This window comes from Thalia democratica, chromosome 1 (assembly GCF_965202585.1).
Source record: "Thalia democratica chromosome 1, ktThaDemo2.hap1.1, whole genome shotgun sequence".
Taxonomy (NCBI): Eukaryota; Metazoa; Chordata; class Thaliacea; order Salpida; family Salpidae; genus Thalia; species Thalia democratica.
In genome coordinates, this window is record NC_139165.1 from 5,939,955 (window position 1) to 5,966,950 (window position 26,996).

Sequence of the window (26,996 nt, forward strand, 5' to 3'; positions counted from 1 at the left end):
TTGCCAACCACATTCAAAATTTTATTTCAACTTGTTTAATATAATTTTCTAAAAATGTTTTTTATGTTAAAAAGATAACTTAAGGTCTTTTTATTTGTTCACATAAAATGGTAAAAAATTGGTTATGTTTAGCAAATTTGTTTCTTTTTGACTTGCCTCCTAATGTAAACCACTTTATCAATTACTAATTTTACAAAAAAAATATAGACTAATTTTTACTTTAACTTAAAAGCCTTGGTGGCACACCATTTGAATAACAATCAAAAGAATAAAATATCAACTATAAACTCCAAAAAGAGTAAGAAAATAAAGAAGCTTAAGATCTAAAGTATGTGAACACCAAGTAAGTTATTTACTTGATAAGGCCATAGGGGAGTAAGCCATGTTTTTTACAAGTTCATTTTCTTTTATAGAGTTTTTTCTAAGCTTTAAGATGCTTTTTATCATTTTAAAAATTCAAATTATTTTTTAAGATATGACCAGTCAAAGTTGGGCCGCATAATAGGTTCCCTATGGGAAGGGAAAACTAAGACAGCAAAAAAAGACTTTTATTTTAAATCTATCTCCTCCTACATTTTTCAAGCAATATTCTTCAAACTTTCACAGTCTAACCTTTCTACAATAACAAAAAACATTACTTTGGACTTAAAAAAATTTAGATTAAAATTAACTTTTTTTGAAAGACTCTTTTTTTATTATTTAATAAAATTCATAAGTAACATTTTTTTCTTAGAATGTAAGGAACATTTCCTGGAAACTTGAAGAAGATTGCTTGAAAATTGAAAGAGGAGATAGATATTTAGTGATTTTTTAAACTTCCAAAAAAATTGACCCAAAAAAACTTGTGGTCCATACGTTTGTTTCAGAAACTTTTTACATAAAAATAATTTTTACATAATCTCAGAAATTAATTGATATTTTTGAGTTCTATAAAAATTGGCTTGTAGTTTGTACTTAAAGCTTTCAAATAAAACCCAAAGTTATTTTTTGTAAAAAATAAAAATCCCTTATGGCCATAACTTAAGCTTAATGATTTTTAAACGCTTTGAATTTTTTGAAAAGACTTAAGCCTTGTGAGTGTGGCATGTCATAAGGGTTTTGTTTTTAAGATAGTTAATGGGTTAATTAAAAGTTAAATATTAAAAGGGCAGCTAAAATTACATATGATGTAACACAATGGCCTTGCCCAGAAAATATTTATTTTTGCAAAAGGTAGAGTTTGAGACTGGTTTTTTTGTACCACTAAAAAATAGAAAACAAATTTATTGAACACTAAAACTGGACTCTTATGATCAATGATACTAGTGTAATGATTTTTAATGTACAATCAAGCAGTAATTACCTCAGGGTTGCCTTTTGTTTTTTCAAAAAGTTTTCCAGGTTTTCCAAATTTCTTCCAGGTTTTCAAAAGTACACATTTTTGGGTCTATTTTTAGTTTTAAGTTAATTTCTAAATGAGAAACTGTGTTATACAACATAACAACATTGAAAAGATACTGTAAAGTTACTTTGACTGTGATTTTTAATAAAAAATTTTTTGATGATGACATAAAAATCTTATTTATATGATAGATTTTTGGTGTCAAATCGAATTTTTACAACTGAAAATGTTAAAACTATTAAAAATTCCAGGTTTTTCCAGGTTATTTTTGTCTAAATTGTCTCAAATTCAAGGTTTTTCAAGGTTTTTCCAGGTTTCCAGGTAAAGTGGCAACCATGTTACCAAGGCTGATGTTGCACCAATATCAAGCTGAATTTATATTGTAATTGATGTCATTTTTAACCACAATTCTTTGCAACAATATCAAGCTGAATTTATATTGTAATTGATGTCATTTTTAACCACAATTTTAAGCTAAAATTCAATGTTTTAAGCCAAGTATGTTTAATCTAAAAATATACTCTGTTTTAAGCAAGCTAATTAAATACATAGTAATTTTAGTTTATTTATTATTAACTAAATTTAAATGATTTTATTTTAAAATATTGTAGTTAAGACAAAATATTCTATAGATATAACTGCTTTTTATTGTAGAATAAAACAGATTCAATATTTAAGTTCTATTAGTTTATGTTGAAAAAGTTTAATTTCATTTATGTATTTATTAAATTTAAACTTTTAGCCAAAAATTATGGTTAAAATAGACATAAATTATAATATAATTTCAGCTTGATATTGGTGCAACATCATTCTAGGTAATTACCAATCAAGCTACACACCACTAAAAAACCAAACGCCAATTCAAACATTTGACTTCTAAAAATATTTCTGTAAAGAAATTTTACTTTGAGATATGTAATTTTGATTTTTTTTTTTTGTTAAACAGAGTCAATGTTTTAAAAGAACAAATAGTTACAGACATATTAACTTAAGATTATACTAAATCAAATTTTCATTTTCAGCATAGGATTATACTAACTTTATTTACATTACATAAAAGTCTAATTGCAACCAACAATCTGCAACATAAATATTTATTCTATATTTAGTTGCAAAGCTTTCAATGTCTCTACACAACAAAACGTCATGTACAACCCAGTGACTAAAATGTCTATTTTGTAGTTTAACCGGGAAATAGTTAGGTTTTTAACTTTGACTTGGCATTAATTCTAATTTTCATTAAATTAAAATTAAGGCACTGAAATGTTAAAATTTCAATAATCTGAAAACCGAACGGTAGCTTTGTATGTTAACCGGGAAACGCTGAAATAAATATCAGATAGTTTCATCTGATATAAAAGAATAACCAAACAAAAATAGTACTTAAAAACAAAGTTTGTTTAATACAAAAAAAGTATAAGATGTAACATTAAAAGGCGTTAAATCCTAAAGATCCTGATAAGCTAAGCGTATTAGAATATATACCACAGATTTTTGTGTTAAAACTTTATTCCGACTAACCGTTAATCGGAATAAAGTTTTAACACAAAAACATCTGTGGTACAAAAAAAGTATTAAGTTTATCCTAATTCAGTTTAGAAATTTTTATTTTATCAAAAAATAAATATAACCGAGCTGAAGGATAATTTTTTTTTCTTTTAGTAACAAACTTTAATCAAGTGTTCTATGAAATGTGCTTGTTATGAAAAATTCAAAATTTTTTCTTTGTCCATTTAATTTTTTAAGCTAGCTATAATTTTTGTTTGTAAAAAAGTTTCGATGTATAACAGTTTATTTTTTTCAACAAACCTCTTAGTAAAACTAAAACAGGTCAAAAACTTTTTGCTTTTACATATTAATTTATCAACTGAATTTTTATTGAAAGTTTGAATAAAAATAAAAATTTCAAGTACTAGTATAAAACTGTTGCTAATAAATAGTAAGTAGTAAATTTTTTTAAGTATAAACTTTTTGACATTATTTATTTCTTCATATAGTTCGTCTATTTAAGTCTTTAAAAAAATCATCGAACTATTCGGTTAACAACCACTACTTTAGTTATAGTTTAACTTATCAAAAGCTCAAATGCTACTTATGTGTATTATAGTTAAGTTCATCAACCGTTTTAAAACTTTTCATATAAAAAGCACAAAAAGTTGTTGTGCTGATAAATTAAAGCGGTTTATAAAAGATTTATTTGTAAAATACCGTACGTTGCTTATGTCTGACCTACAATTATAGCTAAAAATGAAATTTTACTCGATAAAAAGTTTCTGGTTAATAAAAGTTAAACATTTTTTAATTACAGCTTACTGTAAACAGTTTACTGCCTGCGAGGAGAATCCTTGCTATGAAAAAAAAAATGTCTTGAACTGAAATGTCGAGATTAAGTTTGAATAATAAATTATATGTATGATATAAATTTTATTTTTAATACATGTGGTATTATTTTTTTGAGTCTAGACTAGATTGTTGCTTAAAAAATTAAAAACTTTATTTTTTCAGTTTTAAAAACGTTTAGCCCGCGAGAATCTATTTAGATTAAATTTAAATATGTACAAAAGGCTAAAAGCTATGATTTTACCTAATTTCATTGAAAAAACTTGAAAAAGTATAAAAAGGTTAATCAGTAGTTGAGTGAAAGAGTTTTAATCTTATTATTAAACAAATAAAGTTCTAATTCTAATTGTATGTTGTGAAAAAAAGACAGCTTAATTTTTCTGATTAAGTTATTTAATATGCTATGTAGATCCGATTACGTAATTATATGTCATTAAAGTACAAACTGGATGTGAACCTACAGTACAAGTTAATTACAATTAGAGAAGTATATTGTATTGTTAGTTAATTTGTGTTTTTTCGTTTACTTATGTATTTAAGGAGAACTTTTCGCAACAAGTATAATAGTGTGGTAGTTTTCAACTATAAACATTTTGCAAAAAATAAATAAATATCTTTTGTATATAAGTATATTTGTTAGGATGTCTGGATTTAGTTGATCTCTTATTTATTTTGTTTTTATGCTTTAACTAAAGATTGTACTGCAAATCATACAAAATGAAATTGGTTTATCGTGCGGAAATCAACACTTCTAGTGATGGCTTCTTTTTTGTGTTTTGTGGATGTCATGGTTTGTAAAACTGTTGATATTTGGTTTGTATTTTTTGTACAAAAGTGTAACTAAAAGTTTGAGAACCTCATGAGTAACGAAAGCATCATTTTTTTTCTTTGAGAATTCTTAAATGACAACCAAGATTTCAGCTCCTAAGCTGTTGTAATTTTCCTGATTTGTTAGGAATGAAATAATATCAACCCTACTGAATGTCGTAAGCCTAATACAGTTTTTGCAAACAAAGATCATCAAGGTGAAAAAACTTGATTTTTAAACATCGCTGCATTAAAGATACTTTTATATATCACGGACCTGTTTTGAAATAAGTATTGTCTTTTTAAAGTACAAAATCAAAGGTATTAAAAACTTATTTGTATTAAATAAGACTTTTACTTCTTGGGTAGTTGGAACTACTTTAAACAAAATCACTAACTAACTCTTTAGAGCGTAAAATAGCAAAAATAGGTTAATTTTGTTCTTAAAATGCTTAATTAAATTTTCTTTTAAAGTCTTATGAAGTTGACATTTAATATTTCGCTAGCTTTGTTAGCTCCTCAGATTCAATGAGTCTGTAAATTACGACCGACACTATCCTGCACGAGCAAAAATTTCTAGCTTATAATGTATTTTATAGGATATCAAGTTGTTCACAAAGACTAAATTTAAGCTTTTCTTCATATAATTTTTGTAAATGTGTCTTCAAACTACATACATTTCTTTTTATTAAATGTTTTATTAGAAAATTTTATTTGACACAAAATTTTTTTAATTTTTAATGGTTAAATGAAAATTCAGATTCCAATAACTTAATCTCTTTAAAAAAAAGTTTAAACGGCCACATCTCAAAAAATTATATATTTTTAAAAAATAAATGTTTTTATATAGGTCTAAACGATAAGATTATAATAATATAAAATATATAAAAATATAAATATTAAAAATAAATACTTTAAACGATCATACTTTAAAGCCTTATTTCAGAAACTTTTCTAAATTTTTCATAAATAAAATATGCTCTTGTCAGTAACTAAAAAGATTTAAGTAGAATAAAGATATTTTTTAATGTTCACCAAAAGAAAGCTTAAAATCATTAAAATCTGAACTGTCGAAATTAGATTGGTTAAAATTTTCATAGAAATGAATTTCACTTGCAAAATGTTTGTTTATTTCCGTTCACCATTACTTTCTTTGTTCAGATTGTCAATTACTATTGTTTATTGAACGATAAAAAAAGCTCTCAAAAAGTTTGGACCTGGTGTACAAAGAAACCTTTCGGTTATCAAGTCGTACACCACAGTCAATGTTTAACTACTTCTTAAAAAGTAATTTTATTTTTACACAACAATACTTTTTTCACCATGATAGTAGTTACTAAACAGATAATATTTATTTCCAAGTCAAACTTTTTGTGCTTTTGATACTGTTTATTGAAATTTTACAATGGTCATATAGTATATTGTCTATTGAACGATAAAAAAGCGCTCAAAACGTTTGGTGTCTAAGGACCTGGTCTGGTATACAAAGGAACCTTTCGGTTATCGAGTCGTACTATAATTGGCTAACTAATATTTTATCAAACTTATAGTCAAGTTACAAAGTTTAATTTTATATATAGGCTTTGACTTTTACATTTTTTTCTAAAATTTAAAACTTTCTGCAAGAAAAATGTTAGTACAATAGTAAGCTAAACATTTAAATTGGATTTATTTTAATCAGACTTAATTATGTTCACAGTAATTATATTTATTTTAAAATAGAAAATTGTTTAAAATTATCAAAAATTTAAAACTGTATTTTTAAGAGTTTAGTTTGTAATACTTTTAATAACTTTTTTAACCAACTTTATTTATTTTTTATTAAATTATAAAATCAAACAAAGGAATTAAATTTAAATATTTGTAGGCTATGAATTATGTTTAATTTGATTTTACTTAAAAAAAAGGTTTAAAATTATAAATTCATTAAAGTTAAAATTTAAACAACTTAAGATTGATTAGCTGTTTATGTTTAAATTTATACCTAAAGCAAATATTTTACGTTACCATCTAAGTCTAGTTTTACAAAGTACTTACAAAGTAGGGTTTTTAATAAGCCTCTGAAAAATATCAACTATAAATCGAGCTTATTGAAGGTCAATTTATTTAAATACGTTTAAAATGTTATTTAAGCAAAAAAAAAATATTTGTCGTGTATCCGAATTTTTTATGTGTAACTTGTACATAGGATCTTTATAACTTTGAAAATTATTGAAGTTCCCAGATCGCACCCAGTGGTTTATTAAAGTAATATTATACGAAATATTAGCTTCATTATAACTAGTTTTTCCAAACTTTAATTTACACAGTTTAACATTTTATCTAAAACTTCAGAAAATACTTATGTTTTATGTTTTGAATTTTTTTATTCATAGTCTTTATAAAAGTTTTTGTGCAACTAACAAAAGTGTATGTATTTTAGTTACTTATTACTATTAACTAGAACTTGCACACTTCTACAGTTTACAAAATATTAACATATTGGATTTTAAAGCAAAGTATATACTAAGATCAAAATAATAAAAAAAATAGATTGATTTTAATGGCTAACTTTCTTAAATCTTATTGTAAAAATGTCTTAAAGCAAATGCAATAGGAAAATTGTTGCAAAATGTTTTGGCTATCTGAGTTGCGAAACCCCTAAACAAAATCCATTTTAGTCCTTTTGTGTTATTATGTGGCAATAGAATGCAAAATTGCTTACCATTGCAGACTTAACAAAATTTCAAGGCACAAAGTTCACTCTCATTGTTACAGGTGAATTTAACTTGAAAAGCAAATAAAAATAAGTATTCATAAAACGCAATAAAATAAAAAACTGTTATAATTCTAAATAGATGTTCTTTCAAAAAAAACATTTCTAAAAAACTCTTCTACCTTTAAAAAAAATAACTAATTTGCTCAAAAATTTTTAAAAGTTGGAATAGTTTAGTCTGATATTTTTTAACCATTAGAAACATGTTAACATTCTTGATTAATATTGTGCACAGCAAAAATTTTCAAAGCTTTTGTTTCGTAAACAATTTATGAAACTGTTTTTACTTTAAAAAAAGTTTACAAGCAGTTTAAAAATATTTCTGTCTATTTAAAATTACAAAAATAAAATATCTCTTCTACCTGATATTATAACAAGATTGTCTTAATTCTATTTTAAATTTATTAACATTTTCAAATTTCTGACGAAAAACTCTAAAATTTTAAATATATACTAACATATTAAATTCTATAAACTAGTGCTTGAAAATTTAAGAAGGTAATTTTTAATAAAATAGTCTCTTTTTACTCTTCTAGTTTGCTTCATCCATAAGAAGCCTATTGAACTTTTGAACTTTGTTTGATTGTTTGTATCCTATAAAATAAGCTTATATTAAAATAACTGAAAAAGCAGCTTCTAGCTTGGATAAAGTTTTAAAATAATATTACCTGTAAAAACCAAAATTATGATTCCTACTTTTGCCTTATAACAATAAAAATATTAAAAAGTTTGAAACTTCACAAGCTTAAATTTGCTAAGAACTAGTAAGCTAGTTTTTTGTAGTACATTTTTATATGATTCTACTGTAAAATTTTTATATTCAAGGGATACCAGATTCACCCTAGTTTGCACCTTGTTAATGTCTGTACCAAATTGAAGTAAATATTTTAACATTTTAATTCACAATAGCTCATGCTAAGGTTAAATTTGTCAAATGTTATTCTTATTAGCATTAAAAAAAAATGCCATTGAGCTAAATCTTAAAATAATTTTTTTTAGTTTTAATATTTTGATTTAAAAAAAAGGGTTTAAAATAAAAAGACAAAAAGAATCAATTTTTTATCAATACCCTATTACAGTTTGTAATTGTAGTCTATAAGAAATAAATAGTTATTGTTTTGTTGCTTGGCTCAGTCAAAAAATGACCATTTTAAGATTATACATGTTAAATGTTCAACTGATGGGGTAAGAGTTTTTTATAAAAACTACCACTAGTTCTTACTGAAAGTAAAAGTTTTCAAAAAAAAAAATTCAAATAAAACTTTTGTCTACTATGAATATACTATAATTTACTTTATATATATATATATATATATTAGTTTTCATAGTATACAAAAAAATTATTTGAGTTTTGAGGTATAGTAGTTCTTATAAAAAAATATTACATCAATTCTTTAATTTTAGATTTTCATGCAACTTGAAAATGTTACAAAAAGTCTACTTTGTCTTTCTTTTTTTGTACAATAGATCTAAGTTTTTCAGGAAATGTTCCTTGTATTGTTACAAATTTTTTTGGAAAAATTTGAAAAAAAAAAATTATGACTGAATAAGCAAAAATATATTAGGTTTTACTTTTTTAATCTAAAAGAAAAATCTAGCTCTAAATTTTTAGCATATTTTGTTAGTTTGAAATTACACTGAAAACAGTTAAGAACAGTTTTTTTTATAAACTGAAGAAAAATTCTAAATGAATAAAAAATTAATTAAAAATTTATTAAAATACATTTGATAAAGTAAAACATTGTTTTATTACATAAATCTTTGAAACATAACATTTCATTTATAAACGGTAGGGGAAGATATATTTTTAATGTAAAAGTTTTGTTTCTACTTTTTAACTTGACCCTTCCATAGTTGGGGCCAGGGCCATATGGGGTAAGCCATGTTTTTTACAAGTTGATATTATTTTATAGAGTTGTTTCTGGGATGCTTTTTATCATTTAAAAAAAATTGAATTATTTTTTGAGATATGATCAGTCAAAGTCGGGCAGCATAATATGCTCCCTAAGGGAAAACTAAAACAGCAAAAAAAGGCTTTTATTTAAAATCTATCTCCTCCTAAATTTTTCAAGCAATCTTCTTTGAACTTTTACAGTCTAACATTTATACAATAACAAAAAACGTTTCTTTGGACTATAAAAGTTTTTTGAAAAAAAAAGACTTAAAAAAAAAAATTTTACATAATTTTTTTTTTTTTTTGATCCATTAAAATTTATAAGTTACATTTTTTTCTTTTAATATAAGGAACATTTCCTGAAAACTCGAAGAAGATTGCTTGAAAAATGAAGGAGGAGATAGATTTTAGTAATTAAAAAAAAAATTGTTGTCCATATGTTTGTATACAAACTTTTTACAAAAAATAAAATATATCAAATGTTAAATGATGTTTTTGAATTCTATAAAAACTGGCTTGTAATTTGTACTTTAAGCTTTTATATAAACACCAAAGTTAATTCTTGTAAAAAAAAGTGTTTTACCCCCTTATGGCCTTTTCCTATTGAACACTTTGAATTTGCCCCGTTATATCTGAATAAGACTAATTTAAATCTTTTTAAAAGTTAAAAAGCAATTGTTAGCTAAGTTGATAAATTTTAAAAAGAACAATATGAAAAGGTTCTTTACCCTTAGTAGAACAAATTTACCCTACCACCTTTTATTTATCTGAATCCAAAAATAAATAGTCATAAAAATGTTTAGGAAATAGTACTAACAAAATAAAGATACAATATAAATTAATATAAAAATTAGTGTTGAACAACAAAATTTTCCATAATTATTTGTTGTATACAATTGAAGTGTTTATAAACAATTATAAATTTTAATTATAAATTAAAATCTTATATTTCTTATCTGTTAAAAGTTGCAAAAACTAACTAATGTTAATTACTAAATGAAAATAAACCTTTATAATATGCATTTTTTAACAAATATGAATTTAATAGTAATTGGGCTTAAGAAAGATTTTTAGAAACTAAACAAATTGTTTAAAGTTATAAATTAATACATAACTTAAGTAATTGATAAAACTTTTTAGCACAAATATGAAAAGTAAATATGTTTTACCACAAAAATATAATAACACAAAAAAAAAGGCTTAAAATGGTTCTGTACTTATAGACTAACTATGTATTTTGTACTTGTTGTTTTTTATTTAAAAAGTATTTTTAAATATTTTCATAGACAAACTAAACATCAGCTATGTTTATTTGAAACTAATAAAACGTTTTAAATTAAGAAATAGTTGTTTTCATATGTTTTTCATTTCTTAAAATAGTTTAATAAAGCTAAACGTCTAAGCTTAAAAGCTTTAAACTAATTTATTTTGGTGCTTGTAGGTAAAAGCATTGCAAAATTTAAAAAAAAAAGTTTATAAGTTTACCTGTTCAGGTTATATTCTGTAATAATATATTTAACAGTTTTGATGATAAACGTTTTTGTTAAACTTCCTATTTCAATAAACATTTCACAATAAATTTGATATGGTAAAGACAGCAAACTTTTGCAGAATTTTTTTTATAAAATCATCAGTATAAAGCACAATAGAAGATGACTGAAAATTCGTACCTCACAAATGCAGTTTCTTCAGACCAGTACAAAACAACCGCTGATGAGGAACAAAAGCAAAAAGAAGAACCTGGTTTGTTTTAAAATTTTAAAATTTATTAATACTTGTTACATCTTATATCAGTAGATCAATAAAAAGGTTTGTTATAAATATTTTGCTACATTTTGTTTACAAAGGTTTTCCATACTCATTTCCCAACTCCTCCTTTTTTAGATAATTTTTAAATAGTATTGTTAAATAATCTGGTTTGTTTTAAATTTATAAATTTTTTTAATATTTGCTACATGTTTTACAATAATTCTCAAAAAAGGGCCTTATTTGTTTGAAATATTTTTAATGTTTTCTAGATAATGCATATAAATTATTAATTCTTTTTTTTCATACTTAAGGGCATTTAAAGGAATGAATTGATTGAAAGTAGAGTATTTTAAATTCTTATTGACGTTGTTAGTAACACAAAACTTTAAATAGTATTAAAGGTTAAAAAACTTTAAATAAGTTTGTTTAAAATACATATAAACTAACAATTGTTAAATATTGTATAGTTACTAATGGAAAACAGGTGTTATTTTTGTTTTTTTTTGCAAAACTTGCTTGAGAGAGCTTAGAATTTTCCTGATGCTTTTTCACAGATTCGTAATTTTGAGTATATTTTGAATACGCCAATGTAAATAATTAATTTAAAATTCTTTATGATAATATATAAAACATGGCACAGGTTTAGCAATTACTTTTATTACTATAAAGTTTTTAGTAAAGATAAGGAGTTACATGTAAAGTATCAGTGAAGAGTTAAAATATTATCAAAATCTTATGGGTTGTTATTAAATCTATTTAGTCTAGTTTGTGTATGTTATATATAACCTATAGTTGTTTTGTTATTAAAAACTTTATAAGAGTAAAATTATTAAAAGTAAAATGTGTTTATTAGCTAAGGTTGTAGTTTGCAAGTAAAAAGATAAGAGAACACTTTTAAAACTAACACTTAAAAATGTGTTTCAAAAATTAATTTCCTGGTTTTATTTTAGTAATTTTAAGACATCAAACAATAATTTAAGATAAAGTTCAAACTGATTGGTTTCAAATTAGTTTTACGAGATTAAGTAAAACATATCATGACAATGTAATTAATCTCAAACCACGATGTTTTGACTTTTGAAGAAGTTCTCCTACTAAGAATGTTTTGACAACAACAATGGTGTTAAATTACGTATAAATAGTTTTATTGGTCTGTTATCAAGTTTACTTTTTACAAAAATTCATTTGTAATTTCTGTCATTTTGTAAACGTTTGTGCTTACAGTTTATATATAAATAAATTGTTATTCATTAAACTTAATTTATTGTTCTCTATTAGCCTTTTTTAAACAAAAAGTTGAAATCATAACTTTTGGATAATTTAAGGATATAGTTTTAATCAAACAATTGAGTTTAAGGGCATATGGAGGGGGAGGTCTAATATTTTTTCTACAAAAAATAACATTTATATTTATATGAAAGGTTAAAGTATAAACTACAAGCCAAGAAAATTAGTTAGTTTTTTAGATATAGACATTTTTGTCACAAGTTTGCAATACAAATATATGGACCACAATTTTTTCTTTTTCAATTTTAAAAAATCACTAAAAATTTATCTTCTCCTCCATTTTCCAACCTAAAGACCTTAAAATTTCAGAAGTTCTTTTAGAAACAGCAGCTTTTTATACAGAAACAGAAATTTATATAGTTTACATGAATTTAAGGCCATAGGGGGGATAACACACTTTTTTTTTACAAAATTAACTTTGGTTGTTATATGAAAGCTTTGAATACAAACTACAAGCCAGTTTTTATAGAATTCAAAAATATCATTTAATTTTTGAGATATTAATTTTTTGTAAAAAGTTTCTGATGCAAGTGCATGGACCACAATTTTTTTGGAAATCTATCTCCTCCTTCATTTTTCAAGCAATCTTCTTCAAATTTTCAGAAAATGTTCCTTATATTAAAAGGAAAAAACATTACTTACAAATTTTAATAATTTAAAAAAAAATTGATCACAAAAATTAAATATTTTTAAAATATTTTCAAAAAAAAACATTTTACAAAATATTTTAAATTCCGAAGTAGCATTTTTTTGTTATTGTATAATGATTAGACTGTGAAAGTTTGAAGAAGATTGCTTAAAAAATGTAGGAGGAGATAGATTTCAAATAAAAGTCTTTTTTTGCTGTTTTAGTTTTTCCTTCCCATAGGGAACCTACTTTGCGGCCTAACTATGACTGGTCATATCTCAAAAAATAATTCGAATTTTTAAAATGATAAAAAGCATCTTGAAGCTTAGAAAAAACTCTATAAAATAAGATGAACTTGTAAAAAACATGGTAAACCCCTCTATGGCCTTATATGTTGCGATATTATAAATTAAAAAATAACAAAAAATTAAAAAAAAAAACATCCAGAATTAAACTGGTTTAAATATTATTTATGGACTTACTGTAAAAATTTGAAAAACAGTGATTGAAAAATGATGGCAAAGATAAATTTTATTGAATTTTTTTTTTGCGCCTTCCCTATTGAGGTCACTGAATTTGATCGCTTATATAATAATAATATAAGTTACTTTAAACTCAGATTAAACTCTACAAAGTAAGATCAACTAGTAAAAATCACCGTTGTCCCCCTATACCCATATAATTTTGATAGTGTTTAACCTTAATAATGTTTTACCTAATTTTACTTAATTTATACTTAATGATTTATTTATTGTTTTATACTTAATTTAAATACCTTCTGCAACATCTTATCACGAAAATTAAATTTAAGAAAAACTGACCCATAAACTTTCTATAGCAACATCGCATACATATTAGTTATTTTTGAAATACATAGTAGTTGTTTTTATAGAACTCCTTTGAAGTGCGTTAACTCGCTGGATACACAGAAACATATTTTAGTTTAAAATAAAAAGAGTACTGTGAAAGTTTGTTATTATATACCCCTTATTACATCACTTTCAAACGATTAGTTTGAAATTTTGGATTCAAAAATAATTCAAATGCATTAGATTTTTATAATTCAACCAAATTATTTATACAAACTCATGAAATTAAAGCTGTTCAACTTTGAGAAAAGGAATATTTTTTTTTACAAATCTTGTTTTTGGTTACCAAAACAAACTTACATATTTACTCATGTAATTATCACCATAGCAACCATATATTCTTTCCATAGCAACCGAGCAGCCCCCAGCAAACCAGGGGGGGTGGATGTGGCGAATGGGGAGTGGGGCGGTCAACCTGACCAAGGGGGCGGTCGGGGGAACAATCGGACTGGGTGTGGGGGCGGTCAAGTTGGTTGGCAACACGTCGTACGCAGTCGTTGCTAAGGTAATTTGTTGTTGCTATGTAGATTTTAGAAAGTTTTACTTATAAATTAAAATAATAAAGTACCTATATACCTATTTATACCTATTGCAGTGACTAGTTGTAATCTGCTTATAGAGTTATAAAACTGCAAGAACATTTTAAAGAACAAGTTTTTATTTTATTGCAAGTTGTTGAATTAGTTGTAATTATTGTGCTGGTATAATGAAGTTCAAGTGTAAATTTATCAGATAACACTTATTTTTGTAAAACATGTGTACAAGTTTTATCTGTTTGTAATACAAACTTGAGTTTTGAAAGTATTTTATAAAAGTTAAACATGTTAAGGACCATAAAACATCTTGTATTTAAACTTAAAAATATAATTACACTTGTTTACTTTTACTATGAGAATAATAAAGAACTTCAATTTCTAACTAATACTGTATGAATAAGCATTGTAACACATTGATATGACAAAGTTTCAAAAAATAAATAACTTTATTTCTTAATAATTATTGTTTCCACTATTTATTTTTCTAAAAATTTTGAAAGATGTTTATTAAAAGTTTTGTGTTTTTTAGCAAAATGCATATTTTTCGAAGTAACACTGTTTATTTGTTTTTGATTACCAACATGTTATTAATAATTGATTACAACCACAAACTTTTATGATTATATTCATGATATTATATCAAAATAAAATTTGTTTATTATAAGTGATATTAATGAGTTTTTAAAATGTCATTAAGGTTTGTGAAATATTGAAACATGTAAATCAGACCACTTGAATTTAAGTTTTTCATACTTAAAACTTAAGAACATTGTTTAAACAGAAATTTAAAGATGAAAAAAAAAAACACATAAAAAAATTTGTTTATTTCAGCTTATAAAAATTTTTTCAAGCTGAAAAATTAAGTTTACAAATATGAATTTTCTCAAATTTTGTTTTACAAAACTATTTTGTACCCAATCAAATATGTAATGTGTTCAGCTTTTTTTTTGTATATTTCTGCAATGTTTCAAACTAATAAGTATATGGGTTTTTTACCATACTTTGATACCAAACTATTGTATGTTGTTGTTATTGAAAGTTGTGTATGTTTAATGAAAACATAATAAAATTGTTTGTTTATAAGTTTGTATAATAAATGATAAAGTTTTAAAACAATTGTAAATTAAAATAAATATTGAAGTCTTTAAAAAGTAGTGGTATAAGGCAAGAACTGTTTATTATTTTTACCTCTTGTACAAAATTTTCACGAAGAAGATAGTTTAATGATACGAATTCTTATGAATATAATTTAATGCTTTTAGCTCTATTTTGTTTTTTATTAAAAACTTTAAAAATGTTATATAACATAAACATGCAATAGTTTTCTAAATTTTTTATAAGCAAAAATAAAATTTGTGATTTTTTTTTAAGTTTCAGTAAACAGTAAATTCAATAGAAAAATATTAGCCCTTTAATTGAATGATCCTAAAACTAAATTTTATTTAGTTTTGCAACAAAATAAAGTTTTACGTTAAAAGAAAACAGTATTGCTCGGAATTTTTTTTTATTGAATATTGTTTAATGAGCAGGCATATGGCAAACTAAACCGCAGCTTAATAAATTAATTTATTCTACATGAAACATTTGCACTTTAGTGCGTACATAAAACAAAATAAAATTTTCGTGACAAATTGAAAAATATTAAAATCTTTTAACATATATTGTTCAAATTTTTTAATGGTCACAAAATGATAGCTCAATATTTATTTATGTTATAGATTGACAAATGCTCTTGACTGTTTTTTAATCAAAAAAACACAAAAAAGTACAAGTTTTTAAATACAGTTTAATTGAAAAATTATGATGTTTACTTTTTACAAAGCTAATTTTACACACTTAAGATAACTGAATTTCAAAATGATTTAACAGAATATTAATTTTATAAAATTGGAACATGTAGTAACAGTGTGAAAGTAAAAATTATTTTTGGAACTTATAATATGCAGGACACACTGTTTTTCCTTAATTTACATGAATTTTGTTTGTTTTCTATAAAATTTTTCTCAATATCGATCAGTATTTGGAAAATATTCAAATATAAAAAATAGCGCCTCAGAAAAACACTGACTTTAAGTTTTTATTTATAAAAAGTTTACATATTAGTTTTTAATTTAGTTTAGAGAAGTTTTATTAAGTTCGGTAAAATCTAATTTTAAAGTAGATAAGATTTTATATATTTTCATTTTTAAAAGTTATGAAAAATTGTCATAATACATCTCTTTTATGAAATGTATCTATTTATCTTATAGTTTATGTGTTAATTAACTTGGTATATGTAGTTCTTTATTTTATTTGAAACAGAATACTTTGTATGTATATTAATGTTTTTTAATGATTTCATATTGTCTTATAAACAATATTATGTTATAAAGGGTTTGATATTGCTACAATTCTTTGAAAAAATTAATATAAATCATTCGGTTTTACTAAATACACACAATTTTTTCAAACCGTTAAATTTGATCACGCAATTTCATTTATATTTCATGATATATTTATTTGTGGCTATTTTATGTAATTTTACGGTTAAAAAAAGATTATTCGGACTGTATGGATAAATACACATTTGTTTCTTATAAGAAAATCACCGCAAAAATTTATGTGATTTTTGAATACGTGTCTGTTTTAAATGGAGTAATATTATTAGTTAATATTTTTCATATGTAATCCAATCAAATTTGGGTTTAATTTTTCTTATACATAGTTTCCCTTTTTTTATTACTGTTAAAAGTAACGTTATAAATATATATCTATATAATTAAATCTTAAAATTTTTATAAACAGTTTAAGTTTCTACAAATAAGTAAATAAAATAAAATTTTAGCTTTTAATAAAGATTTCAATTAAAACAAACACAATAATAAAACTAAATAACAACTATGAACAATTTGTTTGTATATATAAGATAAAAAAAATTAGTACATCTAAATTATTGCTTGTTTTATTTATTTCAAAACATAAACGAAAATATATAAATTTGTTGGCAATGCAACAAACTTGAAATTGTTAATCAGATTTTTCATTTATTTGAAAAATAAGTTTTTATAGAAAAGAACTTAAATATACTAATAGTAAGACTTTAGTTTCTGAGCAAAAACTAAAAAAAAACTTTTAAAAATACAATCAAAGTAAGATAAAACTAACAAGTTGTTCTTTAAACATACATGTGTGCAACAATTGAATCGTAAAACTTGAGTTTTGAACAAAACACTCAAACTAATCTATACTCAGTTGACAATACATTGTTTAAGTTTAAAACTTTTTAAACCTATTTTTGCTACTTGAGTGGAAAAAAAAACAGCTCAAGAACTCTTTAGTTTGTTTTTCAGTTTTAGTTTACAAAATAAGCTTCTTTATAACATGAAACTTTTAAGACAAATGCTTTAGCTTCTTAAGTGGACAAAAATAAAAAAGTTGAAAACTACTTTGGTTTGTTTTCAGTTTTGAATACAAGTTTTAATTTACAAAAAAAAAAGTTTATTCAAAAAAGTTTCTAAGAAAATTTGTTTAATGATTCTTTTTTTTTTAAACTCATCAATAATTTTTCAGTTGTAATTGCCAAACGTTAAATTGTTGTCGACTTATTTGAAGTGCACTTCAGTTTATTTTCATGACATGTATTGCATCTCTGTCAAGATCAAAACAAATAATATCTGATGTAATAAATAATAAAACGAATGATATCTAATGTTTTAAATAATAAAACAAATAGTATCTGGTGTAATAAATAATAAAACGAATAATGTCTGATGTAATAAATAATAAAACGAATGATACCTGATGTAATAAATAATAAAACAAATAATATCTGATGTAATAAATAATAAAACAAATAATATCTGATGTAATAAATAATAAAACGAATGATACCTGATGTAATAAATAATAAAACAAATAATATCTGATGTAATAAATAAAAAAAAAAACAATATCTGATGTAATAAAAAAAAAATACAATTCCTGATGTAATAAATTAAAAAAAATCTGATGTAATAAATAATAAATGTAGCTTTGATTGTTGAGTTCTTATTACGTATTCATACGTTATACATTTTTAAAATATTAATTTTATACTGTATGTTAAAAAGTTTAAATAAAACTAATATTTTATTAGATTTTAAAACATAAACCAAACTATGTTGTTAGTGTAATTTGAACTAGTTAAAAATAAACTACTAAGTTTAATTTACCGGTTATTAAGGTAAAAGGTTATTTCTATTTAGTTACACTCTAAAGTATGAAGTTAGTTTTTATTCATTATGTTTTAGTAATTATAATCTAAGAAATTATCAAAAAAGTAAAGTTAATTTTATTTATGTAATAACAATTGAAGTTTGAAATTTATAGTTTATTAATAATATTTAGTTCTGATTATGTACTAATATGAAGTTTAGTACGTCTGTTTCTTAATGTTTTATTGTGTTCAATTGTTTATATAACACAGTTAAATATATTGAAAACACAGTTGACATTTTCAAATTAAAATTTGGCTCAAATTTGTTAAAGCTTAGAAGTTAAAATCAAAAGTGAATTTTCTAGTTTCATTTCAAAGTTCAAACTTTTAAAGTTCACGACATTCGATTAATAAAGTCAAATTCTTTGTAGTTGAGTACATTAACATTTAATTAATACTTTAATAAAATATTATTTAATACTTAAAGCTGATAGAATTAAGTTTATACACAGCCCAAGGTTATATCTACAATGTGTATTGTTTTTTATTATTAGTTAAATTTTTATCTAATTTCAAACTAGATATAAGTGAGTTACATATAATAAAAATAACAGGAGAAAAATTACAAGTTGTTATAACTTAAAAATTTTAAGATGGTTTGAAACTGTTAAAATGTTTAACATCTGTTTTAATAGAAAAAAAGACACAAGTAATTTTTTTAAAGCTGTTCAGTTAAGCTCGAGCATAAATGTTTAATATGAACTTGAATATACATCAGTGCACTTTTCAGGCTTAGCGTCAAATAATCTCACTAATTATTATTGAATAAATTAAACAATATTGATTATTTTTAACCAAAAATTTTCATACACTGCATTTAAATAAATTAATAAATTTTGTACAGTCTATAAATATATATGCTTATATATATTTTTCTTAATTTTTGACTTATTAAAAATACTTACATACATATTATAAAATTAAAATTTTTAGTTCAAAAAATAAAATTTAAATACAGCTAGTTCTATTTTGAATTTTAGTACGTTGTTTCATTTAAATATAGCTTATTTTCAAATAATTTTACTAATTGTTTTCGACTAAATTTAACAATATTGATTATTTTAGACCGAAAATTTTCATATACTGCGTAAATATATTGGTTAATTTTGTAAGGTCTACAAATATATATGTTTATATATATTTTTCTTAACTTTTTGACTCATTTTAAAATATATAAGTATAATAAAATTTAAATGTTTATTTAAAAAAATAAATTAGCTAATTCTATTTTAAGTTTAATTACGTTGTTTAATTTAAATATAGCTTATTTTCAAATAATTTTGCTAATTGTTTTAACTAGTTTTGTTTATTTATTTATGATCTATTTATGTTAAATTTAAGTTATTTGTTTCAAAGCTGAAAATTTATCTTTAGATTTTTTTGCATTTTTAAACATCAAACTTAATTCACTTACTAAAATTCAAATCTGTAAAACTGACAGTTGTTATAAAACAAAAATTCTTGTTACAAAATTTAAACAATCTAATTATGTTTAATAAATTTTTAAGAGTCAAAATTTGCATTTGTTTACTGTTAGTCTGCGTACTAATTAAATTGAACGGGATTGAAAATAATTAAATACTTGAGTACGGGTGTATTAATTAGTATTAAAAACCACATGATTGTAATTATATTACTAAAGAAAACCTAAATCTGTCTAACACTTAAATATAAACGTATTTAAAGTATGTTGTTGAAACTTTTTGAAGTTTATTTTGTATAATTTTACAAAAATTGGAATATACTGTAACTAATACTTGTGTTGTTTACTTCTATAAAATATTTCTTCCATAGAATAAAGCTGCCTAGAAGCGTTTAAAGGTAAGTAAAATGTATTGTTTAATAACTGGTGCTAATCAAGTTCCCAAAAAAAAGAAAAATCAGTAAATAATAAAGGTTAAGGTGAAATATATAAAAGTTTGTGTAAATATAATAATATGATAAATATTTTATTCAAATAAATTATGTCGTGTGAGCTTTGAAAATTCATGTGATTAAAAAGCACGTTTGTTTTAAATTATATTAAGACATTTATTTTTGGTACAAATACCTTTAGAATCAGTTAAAAGTTGTGTTTTATAAAATTTAAATACTAAAACGTTTATTAAAATATTTTTAGTAATAGAAAATGTTTAGAAAAAATTAATTGTTAGTTTAAAACCAGCAAACATAAAAATAAAAATACCATGTTGTTGATAACTTGAGTTAACAAATTAATTTTAACCACTTTTTTTACAAATGCATTTAAAGTAAAGCTTAATTTATTAAAGTTGATTTTAATTTTAAAAATAAAACATTGCTCTTTAGTTTAACTAGTTTCTATACATTTAGAAAAATTACTAGTAGGTCTAAGGTAATTGATAATTAAAGGTACTGCTTAAATTATGTTATTTAAGTTCAATAAGCTTTTAAACTTATTTCTTAGCAAAAAATCGAAAATACAAAATAATATTAATGGCTTCTTTTGTTAAAGTTGACATAAATTAAACTTTATATTAGACCTTTTGTTAAAGATATTGATGATTTATTACTTATATTTATATCAAAAGTATCAAAAAACATATCAAATTTTATTACTTATTTAGATTAAGCAACTTAAATATAATATTATAGTGGTTATTTGAATGATTTGTTTCATATTTTGATTTTTAATTTACATGCAATTTCAGTCTGTAACAAATTATTTGATAAAATAATAGAACTAGATTAAAACTTTTTTATTTGTTCAAAAGTTTTCGTAGTGCATAATACAAAGGTAAATTATAAGAATATTATTGTTAATATATAGTTTTTAAACATAAACATATATACTTATATAGACAGATACTATGTTTACATAGTATGTTGATATATGATAATCAAAAATGTTGTTTTATGATACGACTGATTTAAGTTTGTTTTAAATAAGCAATTAATGCTTATATATAAAAAAATAGCCGGATATTGTGTAAAAATAAGTTAAAGTTCAACTTTAATAGACTATTAAGTAACAATAACGCTTATCGTCAAGAGAATAGTTTGCATTAAACAAAACGTCTAGAAAATATTAAAATAAACTGTGATATCCGCTTGAGTTTTTATTATCGTTTTAGTTTCTTTGTTATCTTACCTTTTTATTATGATTTATGGTGTATCAATATTTTTAGTTGTTGTTTGTGGTATCATGATAAATTTACTTTTAAAATTGTTTAATAGTCATTTATCACAGTAAAAATCTTTATTTCATATAGAAATTAATAAGTTGCTTGAATTTTACTTTCATGTAAAATACCAGTCTCTAACAAATTATAAAAAGTCATTAAACTATTGAAGTTGGTTAATGCCCATATAGATGTTCGTTTTCAAATAATCTATGTAAATATGTCGCTTTTTTTATTCAAAATTGTGACAACTTTTGTGCACACTAATACTTTTTATGACCAAAGGAAGATTCCAAGTATTTACTTTTCAAAAATTTATCATTTGATTTTTATGTGAACATGAGAATATATTTTGATATGTGTCTTATAAGAAACTTAAAATATTCAAAATAGATAAGTAACTATTTCAGACTTTTGCCAAACCTACACTACCATCATAAGTTATACTTGTATTTATATTGGATAAACTAATCAAAACACTGTATTTGCATCATTTTAAGCAAACTAACCAATTACAGACCGCAGAAGTTGGCAAGAACGCCACCGTCGCCGTGGCAACCAAAAGTTACGGGGCGGTTTCGGGGACAGTGGGGGCGGTGACGTCCAAGCTTCCGAGCGTCCCGCTGCCCAACATGCCGAGCATGCCGCAGGTCAGCCTGCCCAAGCTCAAGCGCGGCAAGGACAAGGAAGAGTAACACGTGCGAAAAGCGACCATTATGGCTTTTTTCGAAAATTTCCGTTTTGACACCAGAGTCGTACGTTTTCATATTTGCACTGAACATTTCTTAGCGGACACAAGTTTCAATGGATTTTTGCGTTTTTCTGTTTTCGAGCGTTTTCATAACAACACCACTTTTCAAATCTGTTTTCAAAGCTAACTTAGTTTAAAAGAATGTATCATATTTAGTGTACAGCACAATTACAGTGCTTTTCCATTATGTTGTTGCTAATTTGAACTTGACAAAGTTACTATTGTTTTTAAATTAACACAATAAAATACGAATTGTAAAACTATTTTTATGTTTTAGCTTATTTATTGGGTTAAGGGATTTTTTGTACATAGCAATGTATATATTTTTCTAATTTTAATGGACAAAAGTTTAATATTGTTAACAATTCTATCACAACTTAACCTAAAATAATAATTCTTTTTGTAAATTTGAAAATTTAAACGAGCTTTTTTAAGCCTAAAAGTCTCTTCTAAAGCCTAAAAGAGTCCTAAAGTTTTCTTTATACTTACATTCTGTTGCTAATTTTTTCAAGTTATACTTTGAAAGCAACATAATTTTATATCAATTTCGTTTAATTTTTTGTTTTTTTTTTGGTTCAGGGTTATATTTTGTACATAGACTTTGTATATAAGCATTTAATTTGCATTTTAACGCTACTAAACTAATATATACACACAAAAGTTTATCAAACATTAACACTGGTTTTATAAAGTACTTAAAATTTACCCAAGGTTTTCAAAATATTAAAAATTTACTAGGCAATTTAGTTTGAAAATGGTGGTCTTATTTTTATACGAAAATAAAAGCTGCCCAAAATACTTACAGTATATTATTTGTACAAAAATTTAAAACAAAACTTGGTGTTTTTTTTGTATTAATAGAAAAATTTTGGTGAAATATATTTTTATTCAACACAATTTTGAAAACCTTTTGCTTTTGATTCCACTAAAAAAATGATTGTACATTTTTGTGTCAAATACTCCTAACTTAAACTTGTGTTTTTTAGTTGTATAAAGTATATTATATGACTAAAATTAGTTTAAAAAAGTTAAACAAATTCCAAGATAAAATTTGAAAGATTATAAAAACCTATTTTAAAATTAATTTTTTGTACACTTTATTAACGTGCAATTAAAAGAACTTATTTTTTATCATATGTATTTATTGTATATATTTATATTAATGAACTATTTTGTAAATATTTATTAACTAAGACGTATCTTTATTACTGACATTTTCTTTTTGTTATTTAATTTTTTCGAATTTTTAACTTTAGCCTATGTTTCGTAACTTCAACATTTGCATTGTAATAAATTTAATTGAAAACTGTTTTTTTTATTATTTATAAGTAGTCCAAATGTTATCATTATATAAAACCTTTAAGGAATTATATAAATATAAGTTTTACATAAACATGTATAAATTAGTTTGTTAAGAATTAAGGTTTCTTAAAACTCTTTTTAAGCTTTATAAAAAATATGGCCTGCTTCTGTATTTGAGAACTTATACACTTCTAATCTAGTTATGATATTTAAAATTGAACTCAAGTTCTTAAAAGGTCTGATCATCTTAAACTTTAAAATTTAAAGAAATTTAATTTATACTAATCTGACCAAATTTTTGCATTTTCAAAACCGTATTAGATTAAATTTAAACATTTTTTGAATTAAAGTATTTTAAATTTCTATTCACGAAAATATGTTTCAACATAAAACTAAAGTCTAAAAGATTTTTGTAGTGAAAATTTTACGAACTTACTAGAACTCACTACATAATTCATACTTGGTTTATACAAATTCAATATTGATGAACCTAATTATACTATATTTATTTGTAAAATTTTCTTGACTAAATTTATTAAAGTTTGATGCTTTAATTTAAAATAAAAACTCTTAATAAAACTTTACATTTACATTTTTCAACTATAGAACCAGTTATGTAAAATATTTGCGAAGAAAATTTGATGTAATATGAACTTGCTAGAATTTAAAAAATAGCTCATACTAAATGATGCATGCAAAAAATAAAAAGAAAATATTGCAGTATTTTATGCAATAATAAAATTTGGATTTTAAAGCAAAATTACGAAGTTGTGTAATTAAAACTTTTAATATATAGAAAAAGCAAAATAAAAAAATTTCTGTGTATGTTGAATACCAAAAAATTTTACGTTTAGAAAAACGTAAGGTTTAAAAAGGTTCTTTACAAAATAAAACTTGAAACTTATAGTATTGGAAATATAGTTTAGAAGATTTTGTCTTTGGTTGAGTTTTTAAGTTAATTTAAAAAATATTTAAAATCTAAATAATACAGTCAAACTTTCACTTTCTGCACGAAGACACTTTTTCATGAAGACATTTTGCACGAAGGGTCATTTTTTCACGAAGACACTTTTTCATGAAGACTTTTTTGCACGAAGGGTCATTTTTGCACGAAGACACTTTTTCATGAAGACGTTTTTGCACGAAGGGTCATTTTTGCACGAAGACACTTTTTCATGAAGACTTTTTTGCACGAAGACACTTTTTCATGAAGACTTTTTTGCACGGATTCAATTTATTATTTTATGTTCTTGTTATCACTAATACCCCTTACACTTGGTTAGTAACTTTGTTATTTTATTACTTTTTTACTATCACTGTTTCCCCTAACCCTTAATCGATGTTTTATTTTTTATTTATTTATAATTTGTTAATTTTATTATCTTATATTTTTTTTTACTATCACTATTACTCCTACCCCTTACACTTGGTTAGTAGTTTATTTTAATTGTGTTTATTAAACATTTTAATTATTTCTACTCTCCTTTAAAGATGTCACTCGTGCAAAAGTGTCCAGTTGTGCAAAAATGTCCCTTCGAGCAGAAACGTCTTCGTGACCTGTCCCCAAATAGTTCATATACCAGATTTCAATTTCAAATTAGTTTAAACCTAGTTAATTGATCAACAAAAAAACGCTCAAAATATTTTGTTCTACGACCTGGTGCACGAAGAACCTTTCAGTTATCAAGTCGCACACCAAAGATACCTCTTAACGCCTTTTCTAAGACTGAGAAAAGTAAAGATATAGAGCTTTATAACATGTTTCTGTATACTTATTACAACTTAAAACTGATTTTAAAACACTTCTTTAAAAACTGTGGAAAAAAAATTATAATTAAACTAATTTGTTTAAACTTTTATGTTTTAATAAACTACAGTAGCCTGATAAATAAGTAAATTTTTTGGTTATAAAAATTTTTAAATTTAAGATAAAACATGCTTCGTATCAATTCCAAGTTGAAAAGACCATAGTACTTTTCCAATTTTTTTTGAGCTTTTTTTTCATTTAATAAGCTATTTTAAAGGAAAACACATATAAATTACAAACGAGTTTCCAAGTTCTAGTTATTTTTAAATTAGCTTCTGATTTTTAAATAAGTACTATACCAGTAATAAGTATAAACGTTAAATGATAGTGCATTGAAACTCACTTTGTTATAATAATTAACATAAATAGTTAGTTTGATGTTTATTACTCAAATGTTTTAGTATTAAATACCAAATAATGAAGTTTTTAAATATATCCTGATTGATAAAAACAAAGACATATTAGTCAGTATGAATACTTTAGTTTAAATTCACAGAAGTATAGAAACAAAGAAAAAGCCAATAATTGATATCACAATACTTTTGTAATATTTTTTAATGTTAACTTTGTAGTTTTATTAAAAATTGTTTTTTATCAAATTTTTAATGTACTTCAAGTTCGTTTCGTCGACAAGCGCTTTTAAACTGCTAAATTATTAGATTAGTGTTAGTTAAAAAATAAGAAGTTACCATAAAATATTTTAAAATTACTTAAAATAGTCTACCCAAAGTATTTATATTTACAATTTTCAAACAAAATAAAAGTGAAAATTTATAGTCAACTATAAAAGCATAAACAAAGTTGAACTAACTTTATTTATTTAACCGTTAGGTGTCACTGTTTACGAGGAAGTTTCAGAGTTTAAATATTTGTTTAGTCGTAAGATAAACGCTTTGTTATCACTGGAATGATCAAAACACGTACTAAATGAAAAAATTGTAAAATGTTTTTATTTAAATCTGTTTTAGATAGCTTTAAATTTTGTTTGAGTTGAAAATTAAAGTTTAATTTATACTATTTCACTTTGAAATTTTTTTTTGATATTTTAAGCTTGATTTTGTTTTTGTTTATACATACTTTTTTGTAAAAAATAGCAGAGAGTATTGCAATTAAAAGGTTTTACTAAACATAAACAAGTATTAACTAAATGAGCTTAATTAAATGAGTATTAATTTTAAGCCTAGCTAATGTGGTTCAAAACCAATAAAAAAAAAGTTTTAGAAAATTTGATAAATAAGATTTTATATAAATATTACTGCTTCAAAAACTTTTTTCTACTTAAAATAATTAATTTATACTTTCTTTTAAAGCATGTTAAAAGTTTGTTTACGTTTTGTTAATCATCGAAAAAAAGTAATTTATTGTATCATTAAAGTATAAAGTACTACATTTTAAGTTTTTACTTTAAAAACAAAATAAAGTAGTAAAAATAGTTAAAACTGTTTTATATTGGAAAAGCACTATAAATTATGGTACTTTATAAATAATATAAAACATTGATAGTGGTTTAGCTAAA

At 23.4% G+C, this 26,996-nt stretch overlaps 1 protein-coding gene across 1 annotated transcript; it reads left to right on the forward strand.

The window, feature by feature from the left end:
* Positions 1 to 10,786: 10,786 nt before the first annotated feature.
* On the forward strand, positions 10,787 to 23,548 carry LOC145832925 (uncharacterized). Its single transcript, XM_082940129.1, has 3 exons — positions 10,787 to 10,920; positions 14,061 to 14,215; positions 22,139 to 23,548. The coding sequence occupies exons 1-3, from the start codon at positions 10,830 to 10,832 to the stop codon at positions 22,313 to 22,315; spliced, it is 423 nt and encodes a 140-aa protein (XP_082796255.1). The 5' UTR covers positions 10,787 to 10,829; the 3' UTR covers positions 22,316 to 23,548.
* Positions 23,549 to 26,996: the final 3,448 nt, after the last annotated feature.